Below are 19,170 nucleotides of genomic sequence, written 5' to 3'. Positions count from 1 at the left end.
TTTATATTCTGTATGATGTAGCCTATTTAAATTATTACCTTAAAATGAATTTCATGGACAGATTGTAGGACACGAAAATAAAGTTCACTTAAAGGCACAATATGTAATATTTTTGGATTAAAATTTCCAAAAAACACTAGAACAATGTTATATATTTTGTTGACTTGTGTACTTACGTTATCCCAAATGTTTCCAAGAATGTTTAAATCCAGAGAAATAAGAAATTTTAACCAGGACAAGGACTGTGTCCAATGACATCATACCCGCATTGCCCTTGGTTTCCGGATTTATTTTGTAGAAACCATGGAAACACCAGACACTTTAATATATTAGGTGTTTTACTAGACAGGTGAGCAACTGTTTGGATACATTAATCGACAGAAAACTAATCATGTTATTTAGCTCAACACAGTAAGTCTTATTGTTTAAATCTCATTTTCTTGATTTACAGTAAGTACCATGTTTTACCATGCCTAATTTCGATCTAGCTTACTGCAGTGTGCATTAAGTGTCTCATAGTAGCCACCGAGTGAACGCAGAGTAGCACTATAACAACTTTCAACACACAAATGTATCCAATATGATAAACAGCGCTGCTTTACCCCACATACGCTTAACCGGAAGAAGTGGAAGCGGCGACTGCGGCATAATAAAAGTTCTGCTGCTCTCGAGATGTGTGTCGCGCTCGTCTCTCATTAGCAATCGTTCCAGTGGCCTCGTTTCTGCTCCCACAGCACTCGGCCTTGCTTTGCTTCATACTACAGTAACATTAATGATCTCATCCATGAACATTATTTCTGTCCCGTCCCGATTCTTTTCCACCGGATATAGATGTGAAGACAACACCTCCCATGATTCTGCAAAATCAAGGCGTCATCAAGCTACGCCTTTGTTTTGAATAAGCAACCTCTAGCGGCAAAAATGTACATAGTGTGCCTTTAAGGAAATTGCTAATATCTAAACCACTTAATTGCAGTTTAGTGTTTAAAAAAATTAACATGTGAAGGCCAAGTATGGTAGCCCATACTCAGAATTTGTCCTCTGCATTTAACCCATCTAAGTTAGTGCACACACATTAGGAGTAGTGAACACACACACAGCAAAACACGGACACACACACCTGGAGTAGTGGGTAGCCATTTTGCTGTGGCGCCAAGGGAGCGATTGGGGGTTAGGTGCCTTGCTCAAGGGCACCTCAGTCATTTCCTGCTAGTATTGAGAATCGAACCTGCAACCTTTGGGATACCAGCCTGACTCTCTAACCATTAGGCTTTAGTATTGCTTTGTCTGTAATGTTTTAACGCAAATGTTAATGTCCTGATAGTGTTTCCACTTTTTCTTTTGTGAATTTTAGAAAAACAAGTCAGGTTAGAGATACTGGCCCAAATGAACACATTCATACACCAGTTCTTTAGAGATCAGACACATGATGGTGTGACACTTTTATTTAAAATCTGTTTCTTGTTAGTGAAACCATCTCTGCTACAGGCTTTGGTAACCGAGGAATTATTCTCTAATAACATTAATAAAAAACATTAAATATTAAACATTAATCACACCCAGAACACCGAAGCACCAAAAAATAATGTAATTGTGAACGGCCAAGACGTTTGTATAGCCTGTTATTCTCAAAATAATACCCTCTTTATCTCAGTATGAATGTATGTAGTGTCAAGATCAGTGTGACCCAATTCCCTGAAAAAAATAATCTCATTAAAATAAACAGTGTAATCACAGATTATCTTTCACTCACTCATGTGCTGATCTCTTAAACAGATACTTTTCACACTAGCACACATACAAACACAAAATATATAAATAATATAATCTATTTTCTGTATTCATACAATAATATCCCATTGAGCAGACACTTGTTTTTGTATTGCAAATGCATACAACACATAGAGAGTTTTGACCTGTTGTCTTCATAATGCATTGTTAAATTAAAAGGCAATGCGTTTTACTTCTGTAATGAGTCATGTTTCTGTGTAAAACTCAATAACTAGGTTGTAAAAAAGTGGGTCTTAAATTGACCTACATGTTATTTTACTAAAATTTAGCTCTTTGTTAACAACAGCCAAGGTGAACTTGGTGACATTAGCAAAAAAGAAGCAACTTGTATTTCAAAGAAAGATTATCCAGACAAGCCTTTTTTTTTAGTATTACTTTTTTTGAAAATTGTGCACTGATGACTTATACAAAATAAAAAGATTTCTATATTATATAGTCTAATAATAATGAACTTGTATTTCAAAGAAAGATTATCCAGACAAGCATTTTTTTATTATTACTTTTTTGAAAATTGTGCACTGATGACTAATACAAAATAAAAAGATTTCTATATTATATAGTCTAATAATATATTAAGAAAGTAAACAATGTCAATTTTGATGTTATGTTATGTATGGTTATTGTTTTGAAACTTTTGTATGGGAGTCATTTTCATCACAAAGCTTATTTGTATAAGCCACAACAATTTAGTTAAAATTCACGTGAATTCAAAAACAAACATGAATTTCTGAAATATTTCTTATTAATTTTACATCATCTTTTTATGTTTTACATTTTCTAAAACACTATTTATTTAAAAAAAAAAAAAATCTAGATCTATAGGCCTATATATACATAAATAAGAAGAATGTGTAACATGCTGTATCGACATGTATCGATAAAGTCGGCATGATGAAGCATTTTTCCCCTATTGTGATGTAGAGTGAAACAGCTTCTTGAACAGGAAAATTTTTTAGGGCGGGGCTTGATTTTGCACATGTGGAACTGATTGGACCACTGCGGTTTGCTGTTGCTGTGATCTCATGTGAGTGACAGGTTGTCCTGCCCTCGTGCCAGTAAACACGTCATCAGATATGTTGCTGCAAGAGGGAGGGGAAGTTACTTTGATTAAAGATTACAAGGGCCCATGAATTAAATAATAATAATAATAATATTTACGAATAAATATCTTTTATAATAAATAGGCCTACACTTCAATATTCCATAAATATTTTTGCTTTCATGGTGACTTTAATATTCATTCTAAGCTTTGCATTCCCTACTAACACTGGAAGATTTTAGTCTCGCTTCTTTCTACCCAATTCCTCCATCTATTTTTACCAGCAGTCACAGAGGAACATTGCAGCACCCTGTGTTTGTTGTTTCTCCTCCTCTTTCCGGGTCCCTCGTTCCCGCTTATTAATCAGTCGCCTTGACCTACTCATCCTCCTCTTTCTCTCCTCCTCTCCTCTCTAATTCTCAGCATCTTCCTCTGACTCATCTTTTCATCCCCTCCCCCTTCTGTTTCTCCTCTCATCTCGCTCTCATTCTGTTTTCCACCCACCCTCGCTCTGTTTTGCCTCTCTTCCGCAGTTCGACACTTCCAGGCTTGCCTCTCGCAAGGCTACGCGCACTGACGGCAGGTAATCATCGCATGAAAACCTTTTTTCTTTTTTGCACCTTCAGCTGCTCCTTTGCATCATTAATGCATCAGTTGCGGGGTCATTAAGATGGTTTGGCTTGACCATAAATAATGCTATTGAATTGGTTAACATAGGTTTGGGCATGGCTTTGTGAATGTTGCACTAATTAACCAGGAATTAATTGTTATGTCAAGACATCGCTGCTGTTCAGGGCATGTCTCTGCGGACAGTCACTCCTTATGTTGAGGATGTGAATTTGGGTGGCAGTGTTTTCTGGTGCCCGCTGCTCAAGGGTCGGGCAGATGGATCCCGCAATATGTGTCTGCTTTACTGTTTCTACATACGTGTTATCAGTGTGTGTCCAACCTGTGCTCATTATTGATTGCTGAATTGATCTTCGAATCTTGTTGAGTAAAAGTCATTTCGTTCATTTGTGTTTTCTTTTCAGTTGCCAAATTCGTCGAACACGCTTTTTTTTTTAATTATTAAAACGAAGCAATGAATGTAATAAAGTATGAGAAACAGAAATAATTAGTTCACCTCGCGAGTTCAGAGTCTTTCGTATATTTGTCACGTGACAAACTGAAAAAGAACGAACCGCTAGTGAACGACCCATCATCGTCCGTCCGTCTGCACTACTCGCTTCGATGCTCCAGAAAGCTCTTCTTTTCGCCAAAGGGATGTTAAATTATTTATCTTTTTCTTGCCCCATCACGCCACTTTCTGCGCTATCCACCCCACCCCTCCGTTGATCGCCCCCTCCCCCCTGTATATGTGCTGACAGCACGGTTGCTGCAGTACCACACTGGCACGGCGTAAATTAGCAGCGTCCGGATTTAAATGCACGATCATGAGCTGGTCGCACCTGCGGGCATACATGCCCGTCTTGTCATTACAAATAAAGCCTCTCCTTCTTCCCCAGTCTAAATTTTGGTGGTCGGTGCTACGAGACACGCATTCCATTAGCAAGGTGACACGTGTGCCCATGTCTGTCGTGGCATATTTAGAATGCAATTAGCATGTTCTGGGTTTTTATTGGCTGGCAGCATGGCATGGCACGTCGCTGTCGATGCTTAAGCCGTATCTTTCATTGGTAAGAAGGCCAGAACTGAATGTTCCAGAAAAACAGTCCCATTTTCAAAGCAATCAGATTGATTGGCACTCCTGATGTATTTGCATATTGAGGGTTAAAGTCAAAATGGATGCTGTTTACTTTATGCACGTTCCTGGTGTTATTTTGAATAATTAATCAGTGCACATCATTCTAAATGTTCAATCGAAACAGTTAAATAGAAGCTTTTACATGTAAATGTGACTTAGGATGTTGTCTGAAAGCCAAATAGCCATTTAGGTAGTGTTTTACCAAACTCATATTCTTGTATGGAACGCTCACTATTCATGATCCAATCCGTTCCCGCCCTACTTCTGTTTTCTAATAAAATATTCAGTTTTACTCGTTATGGATGGAAGTAAAATGGATTGTCAATGTAAACTCATGTTGAATTTACTGTTGTGATGTTGGGTGTGTGATACTAAGTTGGGTAAACAAAAAAAATTTGCATTCCTACAAAAAAAAAAAAACCATCCAGATTTTGACCCCTCGGACATGATCAGGCAGTGATCGTGTTCATTTAGACATCTCCTTTCCAGGTGCTAAATGTAACCTGAGTAATTTTGTGGACTAGCCTAAATGAATTACGTAAAAATGCGGTATTTCACGACAAAATGCAGTTACGCTTTAATGCATTTCATACACAGGAAGACAAAAGCTAGCTACATTTCGACAAAAGAATTTCTAAACCCAAAACTGATTCTGTGTACATGAATGTACTTTTCCAAAGATCTTCTGTGAAGGAAATGCACCAAGCATTTGAGGAAATGCATTTTGTTTACATACTTTTTGTTGTCTGGATCTCAAAATACTTAAAAAAACCCCTAGTTCATCATATGAGCAGGATTTTTAATATGTAAAAGGAGATTTATGGCAGATGCAGGTGGAACAAAACAGTGTTTGACCTACTGGATGACTTGTTCACTGTTAGATATTTATCCCTCTCATGCAAAGTCAATTACAGGGTTAGTTCACCCAAAAACGAAAATTGTCGTTCATCGATCATCTTCGGAACACAAATTAAGATATTTCTTGATGAAATCCGAGACATGACTCGCCCATAGACAGCAATATAATCAACACTTTCAAGGTCCAGAAAGGTACTAAAGACATCGTTAAAACAGTCGACGTGACTGCAGTGGTTCAACCTTAATTTTCTGAAGCGACGAGAATACTTTTTGTGCGCAAAACCAAAACAAAGATAATGACTTTATTCAACAATCTCTTCTCTGTCATTATCCTTACGCAGTTGACACAGGCTTCCGTGTTTACGTCCGAATGCCGGCTCAGTATTGGCCGACGCTGTTCACGTGAGCAGCACGACGCATGCGTGTGATGCTGACGCAGGAGCCGGCCAATAATGAGTCGCCATTCTTATGTAGAACCTGGAAGCGCTGGACAACAGATGAGAATGACATAGAAGAGAAGAGAAGTCATTATTTTTGTTTCGTTTTTGCACACTAAAAGAATTCTCGTCGCTTCATAAAATTAAGGTTGAACCACTGCAGTCACATGGACTATTTTAACAATGTCTTTAGTACCTTTCTGGACCTTGAAAGTGTTGATTATATTGCTGTCTATTGACGAGTCATATATCTCTCGGATTTCATCAAAAATATCTTAATTTGTGTTCCGAAGATGAACGAAGGTCTTACGAGTGTAGAACGACATGAGGGTGAGTAATTAATGACAGAATTTTCATTTTTGGGTGAACTATCCCTTCAAATTGATACGACGCACACAGAGTTTCCAAACATCATGAGCAGTGATGGCAGAGGTTTAGCTCTCATGCTCTCTTGTTTCATCACTTTCTTTAAGGATGTCCATCATGAGCATCGTTGCCAGGGAAATCCTGGACTCTCGGGGAAACCCTACAGTGGAGGTGGACCTGAGAACCGATAAAGGTGAATCAATAGAGCCTGACTACAAAAGGATTGAGCAGAATGTCATCCTGGATTTTAAAAGCAAAGAAATATGTGGAATATGTTATCTACAATATAAACTGAGTTTCTGGATGAATGAATGAGTGTATTGAAAGCATCTTCCAAAATTCAAACATGTAAAATACAATTAATAATAAACATAATAAAAACTAAATATTATCAAAATGTGTTATGTCCGTATGCAAGTTACTTTTAAGAGACAAATGTAAATGCATGAAAATTTAATTATGTTGGTGTAGATCTATCAGTAAGATATGGATGCACTATGTATTAATCACCTATATAAATGAATGACAGATTTGAAGTGTCGGTGTGTTTTCAGGTCTGTTCAGGGCTGCGGTGCCCAGCGGAGCATCAACAGGCATCTATGAGGCTCTGGAACTCAGAGATGGAGACAAGAGCCGTTACAAGGGCAAAGGTGAGCTATCAGAGATAGTCCGTCGTAACATTGGCACTATTAACCATCATTATATATAACATTTAATTGTTTAAAGTGCCTCTATTATGCTTTTTTCGAATATTGCCTTTCATGCAGTGTGTAAAATAGCTGTTTGTGATTGTAAAGGGTCAGCAATGTAACAAATTTGCATAATGCCTGCCTATGGTCTTCATTGGCTGCCCGTGAACAACATCTACTTTGACCTACCTTCAAACATTGTAGTTGTAACTGAGGTCTTGAAGAGTCTGGATCGTGTTGTTCATTTCGAGAACTGAAGACACTGTTTTCAGGGCTGCAAATTCACTTTGCTTGCACTTCAAAAAGTTGAGGACTCAAGCTTGAATTGATACGGTAAAACTGATGCCATTATTACTGTTTGTATCACTGTGTATGAAGCGCTGAAGAAGATCCGGATCTGAAATTTAGATATGGTAATGGGCGTTTCGTTTCCAACACGCGCTGAAAAGCCTAAAGTATACTCCGCTTTTTACGCATATGCGAGGGTCAGTGTACAGCCGGATTTTGTATGCACAGGTCGCACATGTGCATTTAATTTTTTTTTACAGTAATTACTTTATCCACAAGGTGGCAACAGTGCCCTGGGGGCGTCGATTCACAAGGTAGTCGAAGAAAACCTGCATAAACAGAACAGAGCGGAACGCATGCAAGCTACAGTGACAATGGAGGCCTATATAGACGACAGATTGTGCGAAGACGTTAGAAAGTACCCTCATTTGTACAACTCTTGCATTAAAAGAATACAAATACTCTCAGAAAGGAGGAGTTTAGAGAGACTGAATCTTCGAACAAACAGTTTTCAGATTCTTTGAGAAATGAGGTGATGTGAAATGTGTATATATGTGTATATTTAGAGAAAATTAAAACGTTTTTTGACCTTAGAGCTTCAAAACAAAATTAGGAACTTTTAAAATAGCATAATACGGCACTTTAAAACGAATTAGATCATTCTTATTGAAGCCTGCTGTTATAGTTTTGTTATTTTATCTGTCTTGAGCTATATTCTTGTGAACCACTTGTGTTTTAAGGTGTACTGAAGGCTGTTGGTCACATTAATGACACTCTTGGACCAGCCATCATTGCATCTGTAAGTGAAAAAATGGTTTTGTTTAATAAACCTTCTTTTTATAGCAAATAACCAAACTCTTTGTTTTCAACCAGCATGGGAAGGATTATAAACTGCAATCTGTGCATATTTGCTTACTACTGGAAAAGATTATCTAAATTAAGCTGAGACTCATTTCTGCAAGAACAAAAATTACAAATCATTTGCAGCTTATATTCAAAATATACTTGGTTTTAATGGGGGCACAGCTTGTATTTAAACCTACAATATTCCTTTTCCCACTATGATTTACAATTATTTTACAGCCTCCTATGTTTTTCATTCCATACATGTTTTTCTTCGAATGTTTGTCACCACTTTCCCAATAATTTTCAATCAGATTTTTTTACAGTTTAATTCCAAGCAATTGTTAATTTAATTATTTGTTATTTGTTTGTTTGTTTGTTTGTTTGTTTTACAGATCAGATTCCGATCAGATGGGATCAGAATCAGATCCCACCCCTGCACATTTTAATCATTTTTCTTTTCATATTTTATACCCGTTCACTTGTAACAGGAGATTTTAAAACAGGTCCAACTGCTACAAATCTACCAAAGGCAGAGACTCAAAATCTCCTATTATCCAGGTCTTGATTTTCATTCTGATCTACACATTCCATTCTTTCGTTTTCATGTCCTTTTTTACTTCCATATCTACAATGCGAAAGCTAAAGACAAAGACTCAAATACAGATATACTCAAATGCTGCAAGAGCAGACTGACTTTGATGGTGATTTTTAATTTCACAGCAGCAGGGCTAGTGATTAGACAACATTTTCATAAAGCGTCAATCAAGCGGTTTATTTTATTAATCTGGAGAGGTTTATCTTCTTAATGTGAACTTTAGGAGATCAGTGTGGTGGAGCAGGAGAAACTGGACAACATGATGATTGAAATGGACGGCACAGAGAACAAATGTGAGTTATAAACTTGAATGATAACATAATCATATTTTAAAGACATAGTTCAACCAAAATAGAAATTCTGGCATCATTTTCTCACCCCCGTGTTGTTCCAAACCTGTATGATCGACTTTCTTTCTTCTGTGGAACACAAAATCTTTTCTGTATTCTTTGATTAATAAAAAAGTTCAAAAGAACAGCTTTTACTTGAAATGGAAATCTTTCGCAACATTAAAAATGTCTTTACTGTCACTTTTGATCAAATTAATGCATCCTTTTTTTAAATAAAATCTTACTGACCCCAAATTATTGAATGATAATGTAGTTTAAAATACAACTAAATATTTGTAAAAAGACATTTTAATCATTTCACCACTTGTTCCAATACTGCTACAATTTTTTACAATATATATGGATTTTTCTGGTACAATTAAACTACCATATAAATCACAAAAAAATAATGATAATTGCTATCTGTTCATCATGTCTACAGCCCAGTTTGGAGCTAACGCCATCCTGGGAGTGTCTCTGGCCATCTGCAAGGCCGGTGCGGCAGAGAAAGGCGTCCCTCTGTATCGTCATATTGCTGATCTGGCAGGAAACACAGAGCTAGTGCTGCCAGTTCCTGTAAGAAAACTCATTACTCAGTTGCATGACTTTAGTACGCAACATCGTAATTCACATTTGTAGGTATTTTCTCTTGATTATCTAGGGAAATAGACTGACTAAGCACATTTTCTCTGTCCATTTGTCAGGCCTTTAATGTAATCAACGGAGGCTCCCATGCTGGAAACAAGCTCGCCATGCAGGAATTCATGGTACTTCCTGTGGGGGCGGAGTCATTCCGTGACGCGCTGCGTGTCGGAGCTGAGCTCTACCAGACGCTGAAGGGTGTCATCAAGGAGAAGTACGGCCAAGATGCCACCAATGTCGGTGATGAGGGAGGCTTTGCTCCAAACATCCTGGAGAACAGCGAAGGTGTGTTCATGAGTTTGTGCATCGCCTTGTCTCAGTGTTTGATCCAATTTAATCATAATGAATTTATCCACTGTTATGTTCTGTTGGCTTCTCTGTCACGTCTCCACAGCACTTGAGTTGATAAAGACAGCTATAGACAAGGCCGGGTTCACAGATAAAGTGGTGATTGGGATGGATGTAGCCGCCTCCGAGTTCTACCGTGACGGGAAGTACGACCTTGACTTCAAGTCCCCTCCAAACCCAGACAGACACATCACCGGCGATGAGCTCTTAGAGATCTACCAGACGTTTGTCAACGATTATCCAGGTAAATTGTGAATAGTAAAAAATGTAAAGGCGATTTTAAAGTTCAAATGTTAATAAAGTCACCTTGAGGTCCATTTAAATTATACTGCCTTAAAACCTGTAATAAATATGCTTAAAATAGTTCTTTTTTTCTTTCATTTCCCCCCCGGATTTTTGCCATTTACTTTGCTTGTTTTTACAGTAATGCACTCACACTGGAAGTCTAGGGGCAATTGTCACTATTGAAATTTATTTATTTTTAATACAATTATTTATCACATTATTTTGTTGATCCTGGAACAACATTCCTGTCTGAAAATTTAGTCCTAACCCTATCCCTACCCCTAAACCTTATCCCTAAAATCAGAGGGAAATGATATGTGAATAACACTGATGAAGAAGCACCTATGGAAGCTTGTTTCCGCCACTGAATAAAAAATAAAAAGGGTAATTGTGACATTTTATCTCACAATTCTGACTTTTTTTCTCAGAATTGCTTAATATAAACTCACAATTGTGAGTTATAAAGTCATAATTGCGTGATATAAAGTCGCAATTGCCAGGTATAAATTCAGAATTGTGGTGATATAATCTTGCAATTGCAAGTTATAAAGTCAGAATGGCGTGATATAAAGTCAGAATTGCGAGATATAAAGTCAGAATTGCGAGATATAAAGTCAGAATTGTGAGATATGAAGTCGGAATTGCGAGTTGTAAAGTCAGAATTGTGAGATATAAAGTTACAATTGCGAGTTGTAAAGTCAGAATTGCGAGATATAAAGTCAGAATTGCGAGTTGTAAAGTCAGAATTGCGAGATATAAAGTCAGAATTGCGAGTTGTAAAGTCAGAATTGCGAGATATAAAGTCAAAATTGCGAGTTGTAAAGTCAGAATTGCGAGTTGTAAAGTCAGAATTGTGAGATATATAGTCAGAATTGCGAGTTGTAAAGTCAGAATTGCGAGATATAAAGTCAGAATTGTGAGATATATAGTCAGAATTGCGAGTTGTAAAGTCAGAATTGCGAGATATAAAGTCAGAATTGCGAGTTGTAAAGTCAGAATTGCGAGTTGTAAAGTCAGAATTGTGAGATATAAAGTCAGAATTGCGAGTTGTAAAGTCAGAATTGCGAGATATAAAGTCAGAATTGTGAGATATAAAGTCAGAATTGCGAGTTGTAAAGTCAGAATTGTGAGATATAAAGTTAGAATTGCGAGTTGTAAAGTCAGAATTGCGAGATATAAAGTCAGAATTGCGAGTTGTAAAGTCAGAATTGCGAGATATAAAGTCAGAATTGCGAGTTGTAAAGTCAGAATTGTGAGATATATAGTCAGAATTGCGAGTTATAAAGTCAGAATTGTGAGATATAAAGTCAGAATTGCGAGTTGTAAAGTCAGAATTGCGAGATATAAAGTCAGAATTGTGAGATATAAAGTCAGAATTGCGAGTTGTAAAGTCAGAATTGCGAGATATAAAGTCAGAATTGTGAGATATAAAGTCAGAATTGCGAGTTGTAAAGTCAGAATTGCGAGATATAAAGTCAGAATTGCGAGTTGTAAAGTCAGAATTGCGAGATATAAAGTCAGAATTGCGAGTTGTAAAGTCAGAATTGCGAGATATAAAGTCAGAATTGTGAGATATAAAGTCAGAATTGCGAGTTGTAAAGTCAGAATTGCGAGATATAAAGTCAGAATTGTGAGATATATAGTCAGAATTGCGAGTTGTAAAGTCAGAATTGCGAGATATAAAGTCAGAATTGTGAGATATATAGTCAGAATTGCGAGTTGTAAAGTCAGAATTGCGAGATATAAAGTCAGAATTGCGAGTTGTAAAGTCAGAATTGCGAGTTGTAAAGTCAGAATTGTGAGATATAAAGTCAGAATTGCGAGTTGTAAAGTCAGAATTGCGAGATATAAAGTCAGAATTGTGAGATATAAAGTCAGAATTGCGAGTTGTAAAGTCAGAATTGTGAGATATAAAGTTAGAATTGCGAGTTGTAAAGTCAGAATTGCGAGATATAAAGTCAGAATTGCGAGTTGTAAAGTCAGAATTGCGAGATATAAAGTCAGAATTGCGAGTTGTAAAGTCAGAATTGTGAGATATAAAGTCAGAATTGTGAGATATAAAGTCAGAATTGCGAGTTGTAAAGTCAGAATTGCGAGATATAAAGTCAGAATTGCGAGTTGTAAAGTCAGAATTGCGAGATATAAAGTCAGAATTGCGAGTTGTAAAGTCAGAATTGCGAGATATAAAGTCAGAATTGTGAGATATAAAGTCAGAATTGCGAGTTGTAAAGTCAGAATTGCGAGATATAAAGTCAGAATTGTGAGATATAAAGTCAGAATTGCGAGTTGTAAAGTCAGAATTGCGAGATATAAAGTCAGAATTGCGAGTTGTAAAGTCAGAATTGCGAGATATAAAGTCAGAATTGCGAGTTGTAAAGTCAGAATTGTGAGATATAAAGTCAGAATTGCGAGTTGTAAAGTCAGAATTGCGAGATATAAAGTCAGAATTGTGAGATATAAAGTCAGAATTGCGAGTTGTAAAGTCAGAATTGTGAGATATAAAGTTAGAATTGCGAGTTGTAAAGTCAGAATTGCGAGATATAAAGTCAGAATTGCGAGTTGTAAAGTCAGAATTGCGAGATATAAAGTCAGAATTGCGAGTTGTAAAGTCAGAATTGTGAGATATAAAGTCAGAATTGTGAGATATAAAGTCAGAATTGCGAGTTGTAAAGTCAGAATTGCGAGATATAAAGTCAGAATTGCGAGTTGTAAAGTCAGAATTGCGAGATATAAAGTCAGAATTGCGAGTTGTAAAGTCAGAATTGCGAGATATAAAGTCAGAATTGTGAGATATAAAGTCAGAATTGCGAGTTGTAAAGTCAGAATTGTGAGATATAAAGTCAGAATTGTGAGATATAAAGTCAGAATTGCGAGTTGTAAAGTCAGAATTGCGTGATATAAAGTCTGAATTGCGTGATATAAAGTCAAAATTGTGAGATATAAAGTCAAAATCGCGAGTTATAAAGTAAGAATTGTGGATATATAATCTTGGAACTGTGAGTTATAGTCACAATTGCGAGTTATAGTCACAATTGAGGGGATATAAACTGAGAAAAAAGTCATCTTTTTTTCCCTCAGAACTGGATTTTATATCTCACAATTTTTACTTTTTTCGCAACTCTGACTTTTTTTCTTGCAATTGCGAGTTTATATCTCACAATTCTGAGAAAAGAAGTTGGAATTGCAAGATATAAACTCGCAATTGCGAGAGAAAAAATTCAGTTGCGAAAAAGTCAAAATTGCGAGATAAACTGATAAACTAAACAATTCTGACTTTATTTCTCACAATTGTGAGTTTATATCTTAAAAAGTCGCAATTATCTTTTAAATTGTTTTATTCCTTTTGGCGGAAGCCTAAAAAGTACAGTGAACAGTGATATTGTGAAATATTATTATAATTTAAAATAAATGTTTCTTTTTGAATATATTTTCAAATGTAATTTATTCCTATGATGGCAAAGCTGAATTTTCAGAATCATTATTCCAGTCTTCAGTGTCACATGATCCTTCAGAAATGATTTGAATACGCTGATTTGATGCTCAATGTTGTGCTGCTTAATATTTTTACTTAATGTTTTTGTGGAAATCTTGATACATTTATATTTTTGATAAAGCAAACAACATTAACACAGCATTTAATTGAAATAGAAATCTTTTGTAACATTGTAAATGTCTTTGCTGTCACTTTTGGTCACTTTTAATGCATCCTTGCTGAATAAAAGTAATAGCTGCTTTCCAAAAAAATCGTAGTGACCCCAAACATTTGAACGATATTGCACTTTTCCTACCAGTATATACCAGCGGATCTTAAGATACTTTGAACCCAGAATATTCTATCATGATTCTGTTCCCATCATCATTGACAGTGGTGTCCATTGAGGACCCGTTTGATCAGGATGACTGGGCCGCTTGGACTAACATGACGGGGTCAGTGGGGATCCAGATTGTGGGCGACGACCTGACCGTGACAAACCCAAAGAGGATAGAGAAGGCTGCGGAAGACCGCGCATGCAACTGTCTGCTCCTGAAGGTCAACCAGATCGGCACGGTCACAGAGGCCATCCAGGCGTAAGTAATTCTAAACTCTGTCCAATAAACCAGCATTTTTTGTTCCTTACCTTCCCATTTTGAACTGTGTATCCCTCAGATGTAAGCTCGCTCAGGCCAACGGATGGGGCGTGATGGTCAGCCATCGCTCAGGAGAGACAGAAGACACTTTCATCGCTGATCTAGTGGTGGGACTCTGCACTGGACAGGTACGCACACGCACACAAATGTAACCGTTATGTACAGAGATGATATGGTTTATATATTTATAGTGTGTTTTACAAAATCATAATCAAGTTTGATTAATTTGACACTCTTTCTCTCTCTTATCTTTCAGATAAAGACAGGAGCTCCATGCAGATCTGAGCGTCTCGCCAAATACAACCAACTTATGAGGCAAGAGAGCATTCAAGCACACTATTTTTAGCAGCTCAATAAAAAAATCCATTCAAATCCCCAAAACAATGTCCAAATAATAGATGCACATGCTTTTTGCCACTATTAAACAGGCTGTTGCCAAAATCATAGCAATCAAACATACTATTTTAGCAATGCATCTCCAAAGTAGTACTTATTTTGCTTGCTTGATTTGTAAAGCCACAACTATTGACTTTTAAAAACTTTTTACCATATATTTAGTGATAATGTTTTTATTGTTCATACTTAAAGGGTTAGTTCACCCAAAAATGAAAGTTCTGTCATGAATTACTCAATTACTCACTGTCAATTATTAATTACTTCATTTTTGGGTGAACTATCCCTTTAAGAACACATTTAAGTGATTGTAGCTTGTTTCCGCCACGGAATAAAAAAGAAAAAAGGTAATTGCGACTTTTTGTCTCACAATTCTGACTGTGTTTCTCACAATTGCGATTCTGAGAAAAAAGTAAGCTCCCAGTTCTGACATTTCCTTGCAATTGCGAGTTTATATCAATTCTGTGAAAAAAAGCCAGAATTGCGAAACAATTGCGGGGAAAAAATCAGAATTGTGAGATTAAAAATTTGCATTTGCCTTTTTTATTTTTTATTCTTTGGTGGAAACAGTTTTCGATAGCAAAAACCCCAATCACTTCCATTGAATGAAAAACTTGAGCCATATTTTGAGATTTTTTGGTGCGTTTTAAATTTTTTATTTTATTTTTTTTATTTTTAGTGCATTGGTAGGTGGTTGCCCATTGGCCAATGAGTCTAGCAACTAAAAAAACACTCAAAGCACCATAGTAACTGCATAGCAACGCCCTGGCAACCATCCTAACATTGTAGTGCCACTATTCCATGGAAACATCGTTCATATTTTCTTCAGAAAATGTAAAAATCGTTCATTTTGATTGTGCATCAGCACATACAAGTGCTTCAAAAATGAAAATGACTCAACTTGCACAATAACTGTTGTGCTGAAAAAGCCCCAGTCTCAGAAATAAACGTGGCCGCAAAAAGAACCAATAATTACTTTGATTAACGTTGCTGATTACAGGCTTCTAGCTCTTTCTCCGTCACCTCCATGTTCCTATATAATTAATCCATGTCCATCTCTGCCAATCTGTCTCTTTTTTCTGCCTCACAGGATTGAAGAAGAATTGGGTGATCAGGCTCGTTTCGCCGGGCACAATTTCAGAAACCCTAGCGCTCTGTGATACTGACAACACTGCACCGAAATCACACGAAAAAACTACTGACAAACAGAGTATGTACTGCACTGAACCGACTGACTACCCCTGACATCCCCTAAAACCATTCAAAATGCATCAAAACAGCACTATTTGCACTGATATACTAAAAATGACTTACTCAGACACTGAAAATATATATTTAAACTGAACTGGACTGCGGACAGGCTTTGATAGACCAAATATTATGCACAGCGGATAATAAACAGACCAACATTATGCACAAGTGATACTGAAGTACTTGACGGGAAAAACGTGCACAGGTTGGACATGCATGCGTATGATATAAAATGGACCTTGAATTTAACAAGGCAAAGACTTTGTCTAAAAAAGAAGGATTTAACTCAGATGGAATAAAAGTAGAGATTTATTTTAATCAGGTGTAATCTTTAAATTTAAGCTTCAATTTAGATGTGAAATATATGTAAATATATTTAAAAAAAAACTCTGTTTAGGTTGACTTGCCACACTAAAGAAATCAAATGTAATTTTTATGGTTCATTGCATGAGAACTAGGCAAAAATAATAGATTTTGGAAAATTGATATAGAAAAATAAAATAGTTACATGAATATTTATGCAGCAGTGGGATTTTCAATGGGAAGATTGACACTGACAGTGAAGTATTCAGATATATAAGGGACCAGCATTTACTCTAAAAGACAGTTTACTAAGTAGTTTGCCCAGGGCATTAGATGCTTTTTATCAAACAATACTCTCTCTCTCTCTCTCTCTCTCTCAGATGCTGTTTTTTATGTCCATCTCTGACCCAAAAGCATGCTGAAAAAAATCAAAAGAAAAGACAAAATCAGCAAATACAATAAAATAAAATAAAATATGGTGCTTGAACCTCTGACTTAAAAAAAGAGTTATACTCATTTTAGTATATTAAAAATTCAAAATAATGTGTGTAGAATATACTCCTTTTCATAAAGATGCTTTGCTATTTAAAACAACATAAGGTACATTGAAATTTCATAAGTTTCTGTATATTGTTGAGTTGGGAGGTCATAAAATATGTCCTCGTGTGATTGTTGTTGCAGTCCGATGGCATAGATCTACGCAGCCAAACACACATACACACACACACACACACACACACACACGAGAGAGAATGAAATCTAAAAGTATTGAACATAAACATTACTTCTAATAACAATAATTATATTCAAGTGACCCCAAATCAAATCGTCATACGTCTGCCTGATTTTCTCATGCAATGACTCTTAAAATGTACTTTCGCATTTTCTTTCACCCTGGATTTTAAAGGGGAAGTGAATTTTCTTTAAAAGGATAGTTTAAATAATTTTTTGTCATTTACTTACCCTCAGGTTGTTCCAAACATGTATGAGTTTTTTTCTTTTGTTGGACACAAAAGAAGATATTTTAAAGAATGTTGGTAATCAAACAGTTGACTGTAGCCATTGACTTACATAGTAGGAAAAAAAAATACTATGTAAGTCAATGGCTACCGTCAGCTGTCTGGCTACCCACATTCTTTAACATCTTCTTTTGTGTTCAGCAGAAGAAAGAAACTCATACAGGCTTGGAACAACTTGAGGGTGAGTAAATGATGATTTTTGGATGAACTATCCCTTTAAATGAGTAAAACACTTTCTCCTCTCCCTTCTTAAAGGATTAGTTCACCCAAAAATGAAAATTCTGTCATTAATTACTCACCCTCATGCCGTTCCACACCCGTAAGACCTTCGTTGATCTTCAGAACACAAATTAAGATATTTTTGATCAAATCCGATGGCTCAGTGAGGCCTCTATTGACAGCGAGATAATTACCCCTTTAGATGCCCAGAAAGCTACTAAAGACACATTTAAAACAGTTCATGTGACTACAGTGGTTCAACCTTAATGTTATGAAGCGACGAGAATACTTTTTGTGCACCAAAAAAACAAAATGACGACTTTATTGAACAATATCTAGTGATGAGCGATCTCAAAACACTGCTAATAAAGTTGTTATTTTGCACAAAAAGTATTCTCGTCGCTTCATAACATTAAGGTTAAACCACTGTAGTCACATGAACTGTTTTAAATTTGTCTCTAGTAGCTTTCTGGGCATCTGAAAGTGGTAATAGTCTGCATGGCAATGCAGGCCTCACTGAGCCATCGGATTTTATCAAAAATATCTCAATTTGTGTTCCGAAGATGAATGAAGGTCTTACAGGTTTGGAACGACACGAGGGTGAGTAATTAATGACAGAATGTTCATTTTTGGGTGAACTAACCCTTTATTGTGGATAGTAAGTAAGCCATTCATAGGTAGATTTTCTTGAAGATTGTAAATACTGTTGATCTGTGGCACACTGATTTCTGGCTCAACCAATGGCGTGTGTTTAGGAGCAGAGCTACCTTTGTCCAAATCATAAGAGACGGGGCGGAGAGAGCAGTAGAAATGACACACTTCTCCTTCAAGATGAATGATCTCAATCCAGCAGTGAACTAAAGAGAGACGTAACAATCACAATGACAGATCTGATTCAAGAACTCGACCGACAGACACGCTTACACGAATAGAGACAGACACATTCACTCACTCATTTTTGTGTAGCAAAGTCTCACCCCCAACGCACACGACTCCTTATTCTCTGCCACCTTGGACTTGCTGTCTGTGTTTCTTCCTTTCTTGTTGTTTCATCTGTATCCTCCACCCCTTTCCCTTCTTGTGGTTATGGCTTGGCTTGTTCCCCCGTACATGAAATCTTTTTTCTCCTTAATGACTTGTCTTTTCTTTTTTTGTGGGTTCATTGTGGTGAAAGAAGGAAAAGAAAGCAAGATGGAGAGAAAATAAAAAAATAACTGGCAAGCCTGTCAAAGAATAATGTTGTGGAATATTAAAGCTGTCATTACTTTCGTCACCCTTGAGTCTCTAAGTGTGTTTTCTTCTCTTCTTTAAAAGCAGAGGATGTTTAAATGGCTTTTCACCATTTAGATGAACAATTTTGAAACATTAGAACATACGATGTGAATGTTTTAATGGGTTTTAAAAATTGCACTTCTTGTCGCCTATAATTCAGCTTAGTGATATAAAAAAAATTACACTACTGTTCAAAAGCTTGGGGTCGGTAAGTTTTTTTAAAAAAGAAATTAATACTTTTTTAATTTTATTCAACAAGGATGAGTTAAATTGATCAAAAGTGACAGTAAAGACATTTATAATGTTACAAAAGATTTGTATTTCAAAT

The 19,170-nt window shown here is 36.4% G+C and overlaps 1 protein-coding gene across 2 annotated transcripts; it reads left to right on the top strand.

The window, feature by feature from the left end:
* The first annotated feature begins 3,255 nt into the window (after nt 1–3,255).
* On the top strand, nt 3,256–18,843 carry eno2 (enolase 2). 2 transcript variants are annotated; one of them, XM_051873441.1, is made up of 12 exons: nt 3,256–3,413; nt 6,343–6,428; nt 6,790–6,885; nt 7,953–8,011; nt 8,877–8,946; nt 9,425–9,558; nt 9,687–9,909; nt 10,019–10,216; nt 14,124–14,325; nt 14,405–14,513; nt 14,642–14,700; nt 15,869–18,843. In XM_051873441.1, exons 2-12 carry the CDS (start codon nt 6,344–6,346, stop codon nt 15,936–15,938), a joined length of 1,305 nt encoding a protein of 434 aa, XP_051729401.1. In that variant the 5' UTR covers nt 3,256–3,413; nt 6,343; the 3' UTR covers nt 15,939–18,843. The 2 variants fall into 2 exon arrangements, with proteins under 2 accessions (XP_051729401.1, XP_051729402.1); XM_051873442.1 differs by lacking the exons at nt 3,256–3,413; nt 6,343–6,428; nt 6,790–6,885 and adding an exon at nt 8,451–8,616.
* The last annotated feature ends 327 nt before the right edge of the window (nt 18,844–19,170 follow it).

Source organism: Ctenopharyngodon idella, chromosome 19 (genome assembly GCF_019924925.1).
Source record: "Ctenopharyngodon idella isolate HZGC_01 chromosome 19, HZGC01, whole genome shotgun sequence".
NCBI lineage: Eukaryota > Metazoa > Chordata > Actinopteri > Cypriniformes > Xenocyprididae > Ctenopharyngodon > Ctenopharyngodon idella.
Note: the sequence above shows the minus strand (reverse complement) of the source record. Positions and strands in the feature narration are given on the sequence as shown.

Excerpts from the sequence above, each read along its gene's own strand:
- eno2 (XM_051873441.1), top strand. The coding sequence starts at position 6,344 with ATGTCCATCATGAGCATCGTTGCCAGGGAAATCCTGGACTCTCGGGGA. Across the intron at positions 9,559-9,686 it reads AGCTAGTGCTGCCAGTTCCT|GCCTTTAATGTAATCAACGG; the intron begins GTAAGAAAACTC and ends TCCATTTGTCAG. Across the intron at positions 9,910-10,018 it reads CATCCTGGAGAACAGCGAAG|CACTTGAGTTGATAAAGACA; the intron begins GTGTGTTCATGA and ends ACGTCTCCACAG.